At 39.4% G+C, this 17,022-nt stretch overlaps 2 protein-coding genes across 3 annotated transcripts in view; one reads left to right on the top strand and one right to left on the bottom strand.

Annotated features, from left to right (window-relative positions):
• Positions 1-5,480, top strand: part of LOC109474904 (tetratricopeptide repeat protein 7B-like) — a 56,704-nt gene extending 51,224 nt beyond the window's left edge. Inside the window, 5 exon segments of the mRNA XM_019775385.1 lie at positions 38-178; positions 1,407-1,504; positions 2,775-2,879; positions 4,243-4,334; positions 5,180-5,480. Of these exon segments, the coding sequence (XP_019630944.1) occupies positions 38-178; positions 1,407-1,504; positions 2,775-2,879; positions 4,243-4,334; positions 5,180-5,312 (569 nt within the window). The 3' untranslated portion in view covers positions 5,313-5,480.
• Positions 5,481-8,240: 2,760 nt separating this feature from the next.
• Positions 8,241-15,788, bottom strand: LOC109474933 (uncharacterized protein C2orf61 homolog). Of its 2 annotated transcripts, none has more exons than XM_019775430.1 (7): positions 15,484-15,788; positions 12,756-12,827; positions 11,136-11,393; positions 10,863-10,927; positions 10,496-10,547; positions 9,439-9,546; positions 8,241-9,206 (listed from the first exon to the last, which is right to left on the bottom strand). In XM_019775430.1, the coding sequence occupies exons 1-7, from the start codon at positions 15,574-15,576 to the stop codon at positions 9,084-9,086; spliced, it is 771 nt and encodes a 256-aa protein (XP_019630989.1). In that variant the 5' UTR covers positions 15,577-15,788; the 3' UTR covers positions 8,241-9,083. The 2 variants fall into 2 exon arrangements, with proteins under 2 accessions (XP_019630989.1, XP_019630988.1); XM_019775429.1 differs by lacking the exon at positions 15,484-15,788 and adding an exon at positions 12,949-13,189.
• Between the last annotated feature and the right edge of the window lie 1,234 nt (positions 15,789-17,022).

Genomic DNA, 17,022 nt, shown 5'->3' with positions numbered 1-17,022 from the left:
AACTTTATTGTGCCTGTTGTATCTTATGGATACACAGGTTCAGTTTATGCAGACTCCATCGCAGCCTCTAAGGTAGAGAAGGCCCTGTCTGAGGTGGCCTCCTCCCTGAACAGTTACACTCCCAAACCTGGCCCACAACAGGCATGGGCCATGCAGGTGCATATATGGCTCAACATCGGTGAGGAAACATTTTATCTGTACATACATGTATGATAAAGAACTCTCATCCATTCTATTGCACTATTTCTTCACCCAAGTATTGTTTTTGGTTTGTCTGTCTGTGTGTCTGTTTGTGTTTCTGCAATGCACTTATTGTATTCTGCCAAAGGGCACTTTCTGTCTGAAAGGTGAAGTTTTCCTCCTTTATTTTTAAAGAAAAATTGTTGCAGAAAGTTTTCTTTAGAAAAATGTTGCATTGAAGTTGTTTTGATGGCTGCAAGTAATGTATGGTCTATTACAATCATTGACACAGATGGTAGCACCCATGTGTGTGATTAAGACTGTCACTGTGTCAGAGAAAAGGTGTCTCATCAGCAGTGCCATCCATGCATGCTGTTTGGTACTGAAGTATTAAAAAGGCAACCATACTTTTAACAGTCTGCATCATTGTTTTTCTTCCACTTTGAGAAAATTTTTCATCTAATAATGACATTCTTCAGCCAGTGTTCAGGTCAATGCGGAAGATGGTTGTTTAAAATGTAGATTTCTACAGAATGTACTCTTCCATACAATCCTAAACTGGAAAGGGTCTATATTTGAAAACTGTTTTATGCGAATCTTGCACAGATGTCATGTAGTAATTAGATTAACGTCACTTAATAATATGATAAATAAGTATTTACTGAAATGGAGAGAGAGATGCAGTTTTATACCAAACTAAGGCCACACCAATTTAATTTCTTGGTTAACGGATTCGCCCGCTCCATTTTTTTCTGATTTGCAAATAAAAATAAAAATTCAGAATCAACTGCAAAATGCTCATATTTTGCCCTGAACAGTTGAAAACAGTCCTTTTCATCCTACTTGTTACAGTTACTTCGTCTTTCAATGCAATGGTATCATTAAAAGTTCAAAATTCATTGTTTAAATTTTGAACCAGCCTGGTGTGTTGACTTCATGTCTCCTATCGTACCATTTTGGGCCATAATAGGATGCCTAGGCCTGTTTTTATTTTTTATTTTTTTCGCCCGCCCGCTCCATTATTTTTCTAGAAAGATCCGTTAACCAAGAAATTAAATTGGTGTGGCCTAATTGAATAATTATTGTTTCAAGTTTGTATTTACAACATATCTGCAGTCACTGATCCTGAGATCACCATTATGACTTTCCCACTTTCATACATTTTTTTTTTATCATTGCTACCCCCCGTGGTTTCTATTGATGAATGATGTCCCCTGTCTGTCCAGCTGATGTGTACCTGGCCATGGGGAAGGTGGAGGATGCGCGGGCGTGTGTCCAGGAGGCTCACGCCATCTTCCCTTACTCACACCTGGTTATCTTCAAGGTGAGGGGTAACAGCCAAGTCACAATCAACAATACACTTTCTATGAAAGAGAGACACAATCATATACATGATCTCATACCTTTGCCAAATTGTTTAATGTTTCTCATTTATTGTGCAAATAAGATCCTCATTTGCATGCACTGTATTACTGGTAGTTTTAGGTGAAACATGTATTGTTTTGCCAGCCATTTCTTAAGAGAAAAAAGCACATGTTTGCACAAGCAAAAACTTGCCTTTGAAATTCAAAGCAGGGATTGTCATGTTCAACTGAGGTGAAGCAGATGCTTAATATTGTTAAACTTTGTTTATTTATTTATCTGGCTTTCTTATTGTAATCTAAATTAAGGGCCAAAAACAGTCTGGAGCCTTTGACATCCCTTTTTTCTTGAAAGCACCCACTATTGGTCAGACGAGACTTGTTATTCTCTTTCCAAACAAACCTAACTCAGACATACTATATCCTGTATTATGTTTTCCTTGCATAAGGACTGTGTTTTTGTAAAGGATAATATGTCAGAATTGGTATCATGTTCAGCAGTATGTCTGAACTTGTGTGACCCAGTGCTACCTGTTTACCAAAGAAGGTTGTTTCTGATTTTACCTTTTTTGTGTAATGTTCACAATATTTTACAGTAAGAGGACACATTAGCAGAATCAGATTCCATTTGACGCATTTTGTGTGCATTTTAAACAATAACAACTATAGTTTGATGAATGTAATTTTTTAGGTCTTTAACTCATTACAGGCATTGTTTCTAGACAGTGGCATGTATACAGGTGATACCCTCACCCTTTATAATGGTCTGTTTTGCACAAAATAACCAGCCTTAAGTTGTGACACAGTCAAAGAAGGATCAACTGTCATTCAAGATGGGCACGCCCACATTACACCTCACAATATCTTTTGTTTTCTCTCAATTTCTCCTATTACTCTGTCCAAGGAGGTTATATATAGATTTGTCCTAAATGTAGTCTGACAGGATTTTCATGTAAGGTGTGTCCCCGGCAGAACATTGCCCTTTATGTAACACAAAAGTCGGAGAGCACAATGGTAAAGAAAGCTGACTGCCAAGCAGTTGTTCCTGAATGGTGCAGTTTCGCATTTCGTCTATTTGAATCGTAAGCTGTCAATCAGTAATGGTTCCAGGTGTTGTGGAGTGCAGGCATTAGAGTCAACTTGCATTAAAAGTGTTACTGTACTAAATCTGCCAAATCATTGTACAGAAAAAATGACAAAGTCAGATATTCCCAATGTTGTATCATTTCACAGAGGGGCTGTATCCACGAGATGAAATACGAGTACCCTGAGGCTAAGAAATGTTTTTCGGACGCCACGGCCATCAACCCCAGCCACGTCCCCAGCCTACAACACCTCGTAAGTCCAACTCACTCATCTCCAAGCAGATGTGAAGATCTGGCTCCTTCTCTTGTACACTGGTTTTGCAAGATTTCTACTCTTTTAGACCTGGTCAAGTATTTTACTTTTTTAACGATCCACCACCTGCTATGTACATTGAATGCAGGAGCAATAGAAATGCAGAAAAAGCTACAAAACCGAAATAATAACTGATTCATCTGCTTTGAGCTTGGAACACACGCACACATGCATACGTCACGATTGGTTCTCCTCACACACTTCACATAACAGTAGGTGGCCCAATTATCGCCTGGTGCCACTAGCCATGCAGGATCAAGAGATTTGACGTAAATCCTTACAATATACAAGCGAAGTGATCCACTGATGACACTTTGTATTACACTCAGCCTGGGAAAAATAGGTCAACACTATTGAGTAGCCAGGCTCTTTTGACAGGTTCAATTTGGATGGTTTTGCACTGAAATAAGATCACTGCAAGTTAGATCTTATCCCAAGTCATTTCCGTCTTTCAACAGGGTCTTTTAGTAGGCAGGGCATAAAAGCTGGCATGCATTCTCCTTTCTTTTATTTTAATCACCATCTCCACAGTAAGCCATATACAAATGTACATGCAGTAGGGGTATTACAGTAACTATTTTTATGAAGGACAGATAGATTTTGAAGAATTGCAGATGCTGTGGGAAACTAGTTCATTGAACTTTGATATGTGATTGAATGTCTGAGTCATCAATAATTATGTCATCTTGTTTAAGCTTGTGAGCACAATATTTTTCCCCATGGGCATTCGGGGTGTATATTTCATAATATTATCACTTGCAAAATATCAATATCATAAGAAAGATTGCTCATTAGTATACTGCTCCTGGGCATATTTCCTCCTCATAGCTGTACAAAATTTTTATATCAAATATTATATTCATATTCCACAATCTGAAGGCAGGGTCACAAATTCATGTTCTGCCTTTGATCAAACTTAAACATGACAATGAAATTATTCTTTTTTTCCGGACTCTATTCAAAATGAGTACAGCTAGTAGTACAGATCACGATATAAATATACAAATCACATCTTTGTCATTTCCTAACACATGATCCATTAACTTCTTACATTTTTAGTATGGAAAGTTACAGATGCATAGCTTTCAAAAATATGGTCCTGTTATTTTATGATCATGAATCACTGAATCAAAATAGAAACAGACATATACCGGTACATGTAGTAGACAATTAGTGACTATATATAGGCAGGATTCGTAATAGTTGAGTCAATGGGGAAAATAAACTAAAGAGATCAAAGTGGCTACTGTAACATTGGTCACTAAGTATAACATTGACTGTGCTTTGATTCTGTTTTATTTAGGGCATGGCTAACTACCACCTGGGGAACCTTGTTCAGGGAGAGAAGGCCCTGAGAGATGCTGTCAGCATAGACAACACTGCACACGAGGCCTGGTGAGACAGCTCTTATCATGGCTTTTTAAAGGTTAACACAGGAAATCTGCAGTGATTATCTTTTTAATACCTCGCTACTTTTATTGATCCTGAATTCCTTACAGGGGAGTAATTACAGTGAAATATTACAGGATGTGGTGAACCCAAATTATCATAAGCTCACAGATAAAGCAGATTATAGTGTAGGTAGTAGTCCAGTTTATAAGCTCCTAGAAGCTTTAGTTACACGTAAGACAGATGATGGGTGTATTGTACACGTACATAGGGTATTAAATACTTTTATGTGCCAAACTACCAACACTGTGGCTTAACCCTCAATCAGGTAATCAATCAAGGTAGTCATAATGTGTGATCATGATGTACCTTCATGAATGTAGCCATTAGCAACATTCACTACATCAATCTTTTGCATGCCACAACTCAAATGTGTCACCCATAATGACTAATGAAGTCAAACAACCACATTCAACATATGTATGAAAAAAAGCACATTATTCTGTTTTCAGTGTACTGTTTTTATTCTATCATTGTACAATAAAAGCTGGAAAGTTTTACCACATGAAGATTGAAAAGACACAATTTTTTCGTGAAAACTAACTGCACTAGTAGCAAGGAATACACTGTGAAGACTTAACATGACATTGTATTTTAATTTCCTTCATCATGTTTTAAATGGTTCTACCTTTGGGTGTGGTGCATGTATCTTCATGATATTTGGTGGTGATGTTGGGACAACAAAGGTTGAGGGAGGTCAATTATGGGTAATCTAGCAGCTTTGTATGGTACTGCACTGGTGTACATGGGTGTGATATCTCATTTCTCATAATTCTGTCATCACACCACAGGGCCAACCTAGGCAAGGTTCTGGAGGCCCAGGGGGATCACCTGGCAGCCACAGACTGTTACTTCACAGCACTGGAGCTGGAGGCCTCCAGCCCTGTGGTACAGTTCTCCATCATCCCTAAACAGCTGCACTGAACAGCACCTGCTGTTCCCTGTTAGTAGTACAGAATAGCTACACTGACAGTAGCTAGTCCTCTATTGAATTAGCTATGCTTAATAAGCACATGCTGTTGTCAACCCTTCCTTACAGACCCCTTCACCTGCCCTACTGTTCCAAACCCTTGTGTGAAATAGAGTAGCAGCTGACCCCATTGGTCGTACATGACAGCATCACAAAATGCTTCGTAGTTGTTCGTCAAATGCTACTGTTGAATAGTCTCTACCAGAGAGACTACAGACAAATTTCCCACAGTCTGACTCTCCTGGCCAATTGTACCTAATCCATACACCCTGTAGGAAGGCCTGGTGGAGGATAACTGTTGGGCCTTTCAGAAGCTATTTGGAATAGTCCATTCTGCTGCTCTATTTGTCCGCCCCATGAAATGCCCCTCCCAGTGTGGTAGTAAGAGTGGTTTCATCCACTGGACCACCCTACTGTCCTTGCCATTAAGAGCTTAGTACACACACCACCATCTCTCCTTTCATACCTGTGCTCTTCACCTGTTTCCTCACCTGCTGCTTTGCCGTCTTAATCCTCCAAGAAGTCAAAACAACAGGGACTAAAATCAGTGAAACAACACAGAGCTTGTCTTGAGGGCTAGTACATTGAATGTTGAATGAGAAGCACTTAGATTTAGAGATTTTTTTTCCACGAAAAGATAATGGTTTTCAGAAGATCATGCCAAAACAGCTCTCATACTTAGGAACAATACTGCAGGAGAACATTATAGAGATTGGTGTAAATATACCTGAGAAGGTTTTTTAAAAAGGACTGTAATCCCTATAAAGCAATATGTAGAGATAATGATAGTTTCTATTGGTGCTGTAAATGTGCCAAACCTGAAAAATCAAGTGTTTGTGTACAAATGTGGAACAAGTGTTAATTATGTTGTAATGATGTTGTTGTGCATTACAAGCCATGTAGATAGTACTATGTACATTTTTTTTTCATTTGTTGTCATGAAATTATCGTAAGTTCAGAATGTAAATATGCTGTCATGTTTGAGATGCAAATGCATGTGTAGTTCAACTTTGAAAATGAGGATCTAGTGTAGAAAGATAAAGGGCATGGGGATTGTATTGAGATATTGGATTTCATAGTTGCAACTACTGAAAACAAGTGCTGCAGAACATGTTACTTCAGCAGCCATTTTCTTGTGTCCGTTTTGATGACTCAGAGACAAGCCTTTTGGACATTTAACAAAAATTGATAGAAAAGAATATTTGTAAATTTTGATTTATCTGACTGCAATTTGCATTTATTCTTGGAAACAATACACTGTGCACTGTTCTTTTATCTCACAACAAAGGGTGTACAGTATGCCTGGATTTCAAGCCTTTAGGTGCCCAGCTAGTGCAGGCAGCACCAATTTACATGTACATGCAGGTTTTATATAAACTGTATGTTTTACTGTCTGATACATAGAGAGCTAGTCAAAACAGCTACATTGTAAACAGGAAAGTTGATAGACTGAAACAAAAGCTACCCTGTGCTGTAGTATATTTTAAGCTGTTCTGTTAATGCAGTCTTTGCTATCTTGGACTTTGTACATAAATGACTGTGTTTTTAACATCTGATTTCAATGTTTCTGTGAAAGTGACAAGCCTACTTTGATCGTTTCTATTTTCCTCTGCTTTAATTGTTGCATAATGATTATAACAATTATCAGTTGAGGGATGTGTAGTGCAAAAGTACTTTTCTTGAATGTCCGCTGACTTTATCAGGCAACTACAATGCAATTTTTTGTGTTTCACAGAACCACGCTGTAAAATTTGTGCACTAAAGAGAAGAATAAGACAAGTATATGTACAAATGTAGAAAGGAAAGAAAGCTGCATAGAGTGCAATATAGTAGCCAAGAATTGCAATTCATAGGGTGCACTTCTACATGTAGATGTACAGAGACCTACTCGTAGTGCTTCATGATGCAGTTTAACATTCCTGCTTTATATCCGACAAGGTAGGAGACTTTGTCTAAGGGAAGTTGATACCATGTTAGCACATGGCCCTTTAACCCTTAACATGCAAAAGTGGAACCTTATGTACCAACCTGGTGCTGTTACACAAGTAAGTTAGCATGTTGAAGGTTGATTACTAGCTGTGGAATGAAAACAGGGTGGAAGAAGGTATATTTGATGGTAGAAGCAAAGTGAAGTATTTTTGGTGAGATCCAAAAGTATCTCTATAAAATGTTTCAGAATGTGAAACTAAAATACTGACTTAGGGACTGTAAAATAAATGTAAATTCATGTCAGAAATTATGCAAATTCATTTACCTCAAATTAATGCACATTGTGAATTTACATGAAATGTATTTATTCGCTGTTGTCCTGCTAATGATATAGTTAAATAGCATGTTTGTTGATTCCCATTGTATAAAGCTGCACATGTTGTTCTTGAAATAATGTTGCTTTCATTGCCAGTTTGCTGACAAGTTAATGAAACTAGACCCGCCTAATGTAGGGAATGATGAAATGTAGATAAACCACGATGTACCTCACATTCCAGAGCCTGTGTTTTGAAATGCAACTCAGTCAAACCTGAACAAGTGACCACTTCTACGTAAGGGCCACCTGGCCAATGTGACCACTTCAATTTTGTTTTGTGGCACCTTAGATAATTTAACACAAGCATGAAGAATCCTGTCTATAGTGTCCACCTGTCCCTGTAGACCAGATTTTATTGGTCCCCTGAGTGGTTTTCTTGGGCAGGTTTGACTGTGCAAATAATATTTCCATTGTGATCATTTCATTTTACATGAAGAAGACATTTGTTGTGAATTTAAAGCTTCTCGATCTCTCTTCCCTTGTTCATTACAAGTCCATGCAAATCAAAAGAAATTTAATGTTTTGGTGTATAGAGTGCTGGGTTTATGTTCATAAACACACCATAAATAACACACAATTCACTCTATTGATAATTTTATTACAAATCTATGTAGAGAAATATCTATGGTGTAGAAAAAACATGAACTTATCATAAAATAAGGTTCACAATAATACTATCATTGTAGAGACTTGTGTGTGCATATGGTTCCTATATAACACACAGCAACAAAACAACTAGCAGCATTCACGGCAAAGAAAATTAAATCCATTTTCTTTCACAAATAAAATGATAATGTACAAAAAACGTGTAGTTTAGCAGCCAAAATGCAGGTTTGGAAATGGCTTAAAATCAGTTCATGGTAAGATATGTGGAAGGGGTAGAAAGGAGTTATATTCTTCCAACATCATGCTCCTTACATTCCCAGAACGTCTTGTCAGCACCTTCCCTGACATCTTAAATGGAATGGCCTTCTTTAAGAAGACCTCAAAATATGGACCTAAAAGTCAGCAATCAACACGGTTTCGAAGAGTTTCTAACTTCTGGAACTACCGACAAATCTATGAATGTTGGCGGCAGGCTGAAGTCCCCCTTAAGTAATTGCATGTATTTCTCTTACTACAAGTCTTAAAAGTGATACTTAACTTATATGTTTGACCCTTTCCTTTGTTCCTTACACTAAATTGACATTGAGCGTATTTAGGTTATGGTAAAATGATATTAGTCGATGTTTCCTTACAGTATCTGTAGGTCTTAAGGCTATCAGCAAGGACGTTCATCTCGTACAGGTGTATAAATTCACGCATACGAGAGAGTTATTCCGGCACAACTTTAGAATTCTTGGGCATACATTTCCGGTAATATAAGTATTACCGTTTGGTAACCATCCCTTAGCTGCCGGATTACTAGTACAAAATGTATTTAGACTACGACGTCAAAACTATTAGTGAAGAAGAGCCCGTGGTGACGTCCCATCTTCGCCACAGTTCGGGGCTGTTTCGGGTACTGGTAGGTCGACTCGTACGATCCAGGGCCAGGTACCTTCTGTAAAATGTTAGAACAATGTCATCAGCAACGAGGTGAGAGGATGTTGCATACAATAATTTCATAGCTTATAATCCAGGGATGCAATAAAACTTTTTTGAAATGGTATTGTGGGAAGAGTACTTTACTGTTCTATAAAAGAAACGCTCTTCGAGTCATCAATATCCATTGAACCTCCTTGATCCAATCTTTCATTTTCCTTATTGTAGTGAAAAGTGTGCCGTGTACGTACGGTATGTGAGGTAGGGAATCGCGGTGTTCTGGAGCGGAAACTGGAGGTGACCGTCCTGGCAGTGGCGGGCGCCTGGTACTCGTACTCGCCTGGACCCGGACCGTCTTTCTGTTAGGAGGGAACAAGGTATAAAATGATAGTCAGTATGTTTAAATGAAAAAAAAATTGTTCAATTTTGTTTCTTCTGTTCAGAAAAAGTAACATGGTCTGTACTATTTCAACTAGTCCTGGCCAAATGTAGGTTCGAAAAGGTTGCATCAAGGCTTGGTTATTTCTATATGTCTTATAATGCCGCATAAATCTTAACACTTGCATAATTAATTGTCGAGTGTTCTCGCCTCACACCATAGTCATTTATTCATCGAAAAAAAAAACTTTTTTCAACAAGAAAGTCAAGTCCGTCCCTCTCAACATTTCTAAATGGAACAGTCCCAATCGACTAGTCCACACTCCCAACAGAAAGGACGTAATGAATTGTAAAGAGTGAGAGAGCCCTTTTCTGACCTACATGGACATTGTTACTCTCTCTTCTTTGTGCGCTTGGGGGGAGGGCATAGATTAAAAACCCTTCGGGACAAAGAGCAGAACGAAATGGATACTCAGTTTGTGCTCGACGCTTTGTTTCTCATTCAAATGTGGCCTGTTTTTACGTTCTCCCTTCCCTGGTATCCAGGGCGACGCCTCCTAACCACCCAACTATACGGGCTCTGCTTTTCACGGACAGTCAGGGTTAGAAAATGGATTTTGTGTTTTCCTCTTTTCAAAACTGTGTAATGAAATTAAGCTTAAAAGACTAGATTAACAAGATGCGAGCGCATTTGTTCCATTTGGCTACTGTTTGGTTTATTCTGAATCTGAAGACCTCTGAAGTTTAACTTCGAATTCGGCCGACTTTTCCAAATAGCCCATTGGAGATAAAACATATAAACAGTATCTTACACTTTTCTAATGAAATAGGGATCGGGCAAATTCGTTTCGACATGCTACTTGTTATTAAATAAAGGCGTCTTCTCTACTCCTGTCTGAACAACAACAAGAACAAACTTGGTGTACGTACCGGGACGAAATACTTGGGAACCCTCTGACTACTGGACCGGAACATCGAGTGTCTGCAAAGAACACAGCATTATAAAAACGTGTTTCTGAGTGTACCACTCTTCCTGTGATGAACAAAAAAACACTTGGCATTTGTATTTGATAAATTGCGTTATTGAATTGTGGAGTGCATTTTGAATATGCGGTGATTTCAAGAACATGGTTGCAGAATACTAGTAGTCATGTAATTGAATCATATGATTCATAACACGGATTTGCAACAGGTATGGGAGGTACTTGACAGGACAAGGTTATATACCAAGACAAACGTCACACACGTGAATGTTTTGCTATCTAACAGATGTGAAGATAGATTTTGGAATTCTTACTTTGACCCAGACTTCTGGACAGGAGGGAATCTCGTCTCGTACTCCCAAGGAGCGACTCTGTGGTCCTGTGAATGTAGAACAAAAATCACAGGTCAAACGTCAACTAACTAAAAAAAGGTCTTATACATGTAACTTCTTTTAAATTTGTTTACTTCATTGCTAAACCTTTGCGTTCTCCAAAATGAATCTTAATGAGACACTAAAAACGTTAAAACTACTTTTTTTGTACCGGTAGAAACTCAACACAAGTTGGAAATCAAGGTTTGTCCTTACCTTATCCCTGACCCCTATGAGCACCCTGTTGTTGTCTCTGTTGGAGTTCTTGAAGGAATAAGTGTACAGGGATTTCTGCATGGGGTACAGAAAGTCTTTAAGATTGTAGGCCCCGGGGAGAAGGACGTCTCCCCGTCTCAACACGTCAGCGTCTTTTTTCCGCCCCTCGTTCTTGAAGTTGTAGGTGATGGGCACAGGGTTCAGCTCCTGGTCCTCCAGAAAGTCCCGAGTTTCGTATGTCCCAGGTACTGGTGTTTCCTGTGGGGCAGAGAGTTCAAGTATTTTTAATTTGTTCACCTCTTAGATGCCCCTATTGTACATAAGAATATACTTTATCACAATATTGTTGCGTCATACAAGCGTGTTGAATATCAACCTGGGTGATTGCTTCCAAATCGACATTGTTTTGGTCCTAACTAGCTCAAATGCTCAACCTTACAGATAATCAATGTGCTGGTCGTACATAACCACTGCAAATGGGAGAAAATAAACGCATGGTTTTATGATGTTGTTATAAAATGAAACATTAAAGTTTCGTCCTAGAGAATACTTTAAAATCCTCAACAATGTTGAGTTGAACGCAAAACGAAATTACTCATGCAGCACAAAATGGACCGATATTCATCATACCCAAACAGCAAGACAATTCACAACTATCACTACATGTTGACGGGTACAATTTGTATCCCTGACATCTAACTTCGACCTTATTCGGTCAGCACTTTTTTTGTCTGCCATGAATTGAGAAAAGCAACTCTGGTGTATTTAGGTTGTTTGCATCCCTAATTACCGGTCAGGTAGTAATTTTTTTCGCTGTGACATCTCCAAGACATTAAAAATCGTTCAGAACACCTTTGAGGACCATATCACTTGAGTTGGGACCTAGCTACTATTTGATATAGAAAAGGTCACAAAAAGAAGTCAAACACATTTAGACAGCTAATATTTACCCTCGTTGTGATAGTAACATAGGCGAGAACGTAGATTCTGAACTCTGTCTAACTCATTTCTAACTTGTTTGTGTATCTTTTCTTACATCAAAGGTCTTGACGACAAGTAACTAATGTCGTCTTTTAGCTTCTCACTTGTTGACCTCCCAAATATAACTACATAGCAACGAGAGCAACATATAATTAAGGGTATTGTTGACTTCGACAAGAACTTACACTACGAGAGGGATATTCCGTGGATAATCAAAGGTAATCTGCCCAGGTGTTGTGAAGAAAAAGGAAAGTGTCTAGTTTTCTACCTGAGTTAAGTAAACCGAGAGGTTAAACGCCTTAAGGAAGGCATTTGCTGGTCCGTGGTCGTGTGTCGAGGGGTTCAGTTAAGAAGTAAAGTAAACAACTTAATCTGGAGAGGATTGACATATAGTTCAATAAGCCGTGAAAATTACTGAAGAAGAAAACGCCTTACGTACACAGACACTGTCTAATGTTCACTTTGTTTTACCACTAGCATAAAACTTACGTTATGGTGGTTAACTACGAGTTTGTGACCTATATGGGGTCTAATATCCACCCGACTGTACACCAATTGTTGGCATGGCAAATACTCGAGGTCAATCCCTGTCCCTTGAGATAAACACCATGGTTTATCGTTGTTCGTTCGCACACCTACCTTCAACCAGGAACGCCACCATTCCCGGCCAGACCTCGGCCCTTCCCACATCATGTTTTCGCTCTTCTTTCTCTGTGAGAACGGGGAATAAAGGGTAGAATTAGCCCGTGCTATGTTATACCATAACAAGACATTGATTGCTCAGTCTAACGCTCGGTATAAACACACCTGTTTGAGCTAGAATAAATCTCACCTTTCCAGAGTCGATCTCTGAAGCGATTGTGTCTTTAGTCATGACCGACCCCGACCGTTCCCTGGTCGGGGCCCGGCTGGGATGGGACCCGGTAGCAGACATTTTGCACCCCCTCCCTCAATAGTGTCCACCCTTACACATGAATACCAACTCGTGGTTCCCCTATGCTTCCGTGCTGACTCACAAAATGGGTTTCTTTGTCCGGCCAGGGCGTCCGTGGCAACGGTGGTAACACAATAGGCAGTATCATTTGCATACATGCAGTATGTATGCGGGTGTCCTGACCTAGCAGGGCTTGTTGAACGACTATAGGAGGGGTGGATAGTTAGAAAACTTTGAAGGTTTAATTATAGGGTTTGTCGGCGTCCGACAGGGCGAAGGGAACGTTGAGTGACAGGTGCAGTGCGACAGGTGGTTTGAGAACAGGTGTACTTTGGAGTAAACGGAAAAACCAAACCACCGACGGTAAATGGACTCGCCCGCGCTGTCTCACTATCTACATGTACACAAGGGTATAACGTCATAGGTCGGTCAAGTGTTAGTTTTACACAGTCGTGGCAAATACAAGGTTGACAACTTGTTGTTCGATTTTATACCTCCCACGTTGAGATATAATATGTTTCCTCGTCTACGTGTTCCTTTGCTTGTTTGTGAACAAAATAACTGAATTCTAATTATATTTGTGAAGAAGCAAAAAATCCTGCCCCCCCTAGCAGCTTTATCAAAATGACTGACTAAACACACAGCATACGGTATGATGAATAAATCAATAGACTCTTCATTTTCATCTCTTCACATTTTCTTGTTTTCATTTGGAATTGATTTCATATATAAGTATCGTTTTCCTTTTTGTTTTGCAATTTACGGCATTATTTGCTCATTTTGCATCTGCTTTGTTCGATTTACAGTATGGTTGAAAACGTTTATTTTGGAAACGGACGGAAATTCATGCGCGCGCGGATGCCATATAATCAAATCAACATTACCTAGTCTTCAAACTCGGCAGAACCGTCATATAAGACCCAACCAGATGGTATAAGATGTTATTTTTACTTACACTGCAGTAGAAAGTAAGACCAAAAGCCCTTTCACTGGTTGATATATGATAACTTGTTTGTTGACACTGTACAAGTGAACGTTCCAAACATGGCATTGCAAAATATATCCACCATGAATGTAGCAACGACAAAACTCCTAGAATGGTCTAAGAGGTTTAAACAGTTTTTCACCTCAAACAGACATTTTACAGTTTTCAATTTGATGTATTCATTGTTTCTGCAGGATAATAGTATAAACTATGCCCATTTGCATAGAAAGATATCTTACAAGTTACCGCCCTTCAAATTGACTTTGCGTTCGCATGAAGATATCACCAAATGTTCAAGGGAATATTGAGTTTTGTTGTCTTCTTTTTGTACATGCCAGGATGCGGTTATACATGTAAGCTCTAGATTCGAGGAAACATAATAACCAGCTCCAGTCTGCAGCTAAGTGTGCAAAAAAATGGACTCCGATAATCGTCGACGTCTCAACAATTTTTCACAGGATCTGCATCCCTGGCAACCTCAGCTGTGGAAAGTTCTGCAAACATTGTACTCGATGTGTGAACTACAAGGCTCAGACTTTAACCTGTAGCCGAAAACAAACTTCAGACACAGGACACCTTTTCAAACATTAGCAAATCTTCTCCGTTCGTGACTCAACAAAGAAACCAGCCAGTTTACGAAACATTGCGGACAAGCTTTTGACAAAACACACCAAATACCCGGACAATGTTTGTATATACAGGGAGGAACCTAAACTAAACCGTTACTCTTCACATTGAACTAGTTCGCTGCTACGCTCAATGTTTATATTCCAATTTAGTGTTTCCCTGTTTTGACCAATTCTGCTTCATGAGACTGCCTGTCACACACTTGATGTACGCCTTATAGTTTATAACCTAAGTAAATGTTTTCTTTTCTAGTATTTACATTCGGACACATTCGTCGTGCGATATGTTTACGACAGCAAATTCGTGAGTTGTTGTGTCTGTGTCGTGAAAAATTTATCTGTCAGATTTTGATGAAAAAAGGCAGTCCTTGTTGATCGTGTGTTCTGTCTGGGCCACAGTCTGGCTGAAGAATGATCGTACGCCGATGAATATGGGCGCGGCGAACGGCTAGGTCGCATTCGTCGTAGAATTTAGAATTTTTAAAAATTCCAACACAACAAAACGTGGTGACGGCACACTGAAGTTTTATTAAAGTTATATTACACCAACAACACAGGGGACAATACAATATTCATTTTTACCTGAGCGAAGTGGGCAAAATCGTGTAAAGTGCCTTTCCCACGGTCACAAGATCGGTGGCATGTGAAATTTAGAATTTCCAAGCGGGCTTTTGATGACAGCACCGCCAATAAGGATCTAGGACAGGGTTTTCCTTAACAAGACATGTAATTTTTTAGGACATAACCACGACTATCCAAAAGAATGTCTTCTCTTTGCAACTGTGCGACGACCGTCCGACGAATGTGAAGTAAGAACGTTACCTTTTTTACAGGAGCCGCGGCGCTGGCCATGGTCACCTGCTCCAGACTGCTGTCCTGGGTAGTAGACGGGGCTGAAGCCGTGCGCGCCGACATCTGTCTTCTCTCGCTGTTTTCCTTAACTGTTCTGAACAACACGGCTGCATCTTAACAAAACATCGTCCCTTTTCAAGTTTCTTGAAACACCGCGGTTCACTTGAAGGAATTTTCTTTTGCTGGCAAGGACCGTTCAGTTCGAATGAAGACCAGATGAATGCTACATGTGATTGTGTTCTCCAAAACATTGGCGTCTAACTGCTATGTGATACCTTCTAGGGCACTAAAGTAGTTCATTATCACTGAACCGGGGTTGAAATTGACGCGAGTTGCTAGGTGACGCCAAATGGTATTGTTCCATTGGAAGGAAAATATTAGCCAATAGCTACACCACATTCAAACAGCGACCGCAATGAATGATGCACAATGTTTATTTTAGACCTGACAGGTGAAAAGCCTTACATTTTGCCAGTTTTTCTTCCCAATGGATAAACATATGGCTGGCTGTGCCCCAGTTATGGATTATAATGAACCGGTCTTGTGGTATTTTCCAGACATGACTTCTAGAACAATAAATGTGAAATGATTACTAGTACCAATCAACGTCACGTGACCAAACCTGACCAAACCGGACATGTACGTTGTCAGCGATTTGGACGTCCGGACCGCACGATTTGACAAAATTTAGACATTCTAGTTTGGCTAAATTTTGTGATTATCAAATAGTCTGTATGTATGAATGCCGTTGTAATAAGGTCTCCTTTCCCACTGTTCCCTTGTTTTTAAAAACAACATAGCTGAGACTTTGACGAATGTTTCCTTGTGACTGATACCCTCTCTGTGGTCTGAACGTAAGTGCCAAGGACGCAGACGCCATTTCTTTCACAAGTTGGGTATGCCATGTTTTCTATGGGCCCTTTTAATATAGAATAACACTTAACGTACTTTCCAAACAGATGTTCAAAGGAGCTCATCATGTGTGTCTTTCTGTGCGTATTTGCCTCATCTACACATGGAAAAACGTCTCCTGCACGACGAAAGAACCCTCTTCACATCTGCTTGAAGATCATATGCGCGATTGGATAAGTGCACAGGGGTAAAACGTTTCCTATAGATCTTAAATCTTTAAGCAGATGTGGGGATTTTGAGATTGAAGCATCAAAGATTGCAATAAGAATAAAGGTTTCGACGTATAAAGCTTTTATTGTAGTCTGTGTCAAAATATTTGTGCAACAATTTCACATTTCATTGGCTGTGCGTTTCTTTTCTTAGATAACTATATTGAAACATTGAAACTGAGCGCCAGACCGTATAATGGGTAAATCGTTCCGTAGTTGTAAACCAATTACTTCCTATTTCTTTGCGTCGTATAATCAATTTCCATCACAACCAATCACGATCGATTTCATCGGATCCTCTCTTTTCCTAATATGGTAATTTTACGGTTGAAGACTTGGGCATTTGTCCCAGAACCTGTCATACAACTTACGTCTCAACTGTCCTTTT

Source organism: Branchiostoma belcheri, unplaced genomic scaffold, assembly GCF_001625305.1.
Source record: "Branchiostoma belcheri isolate BF01 breed outbred unplaced genomic scaffold, Haploidv18h27 scaffold32, whole genome shotgun sequence".
Taxonomy (NCBI): Eukaryota; Metazoa; Chordata; class Leptocardii; order Amphioxiformes; family Branchiostomatidae; genus Branchiostoma; species Branchiostoma belcheri.
Note: the sequence above shows the minus strand (reverse complement) of the source record. Positions and strands in the feature narration are given on the sequence as shown.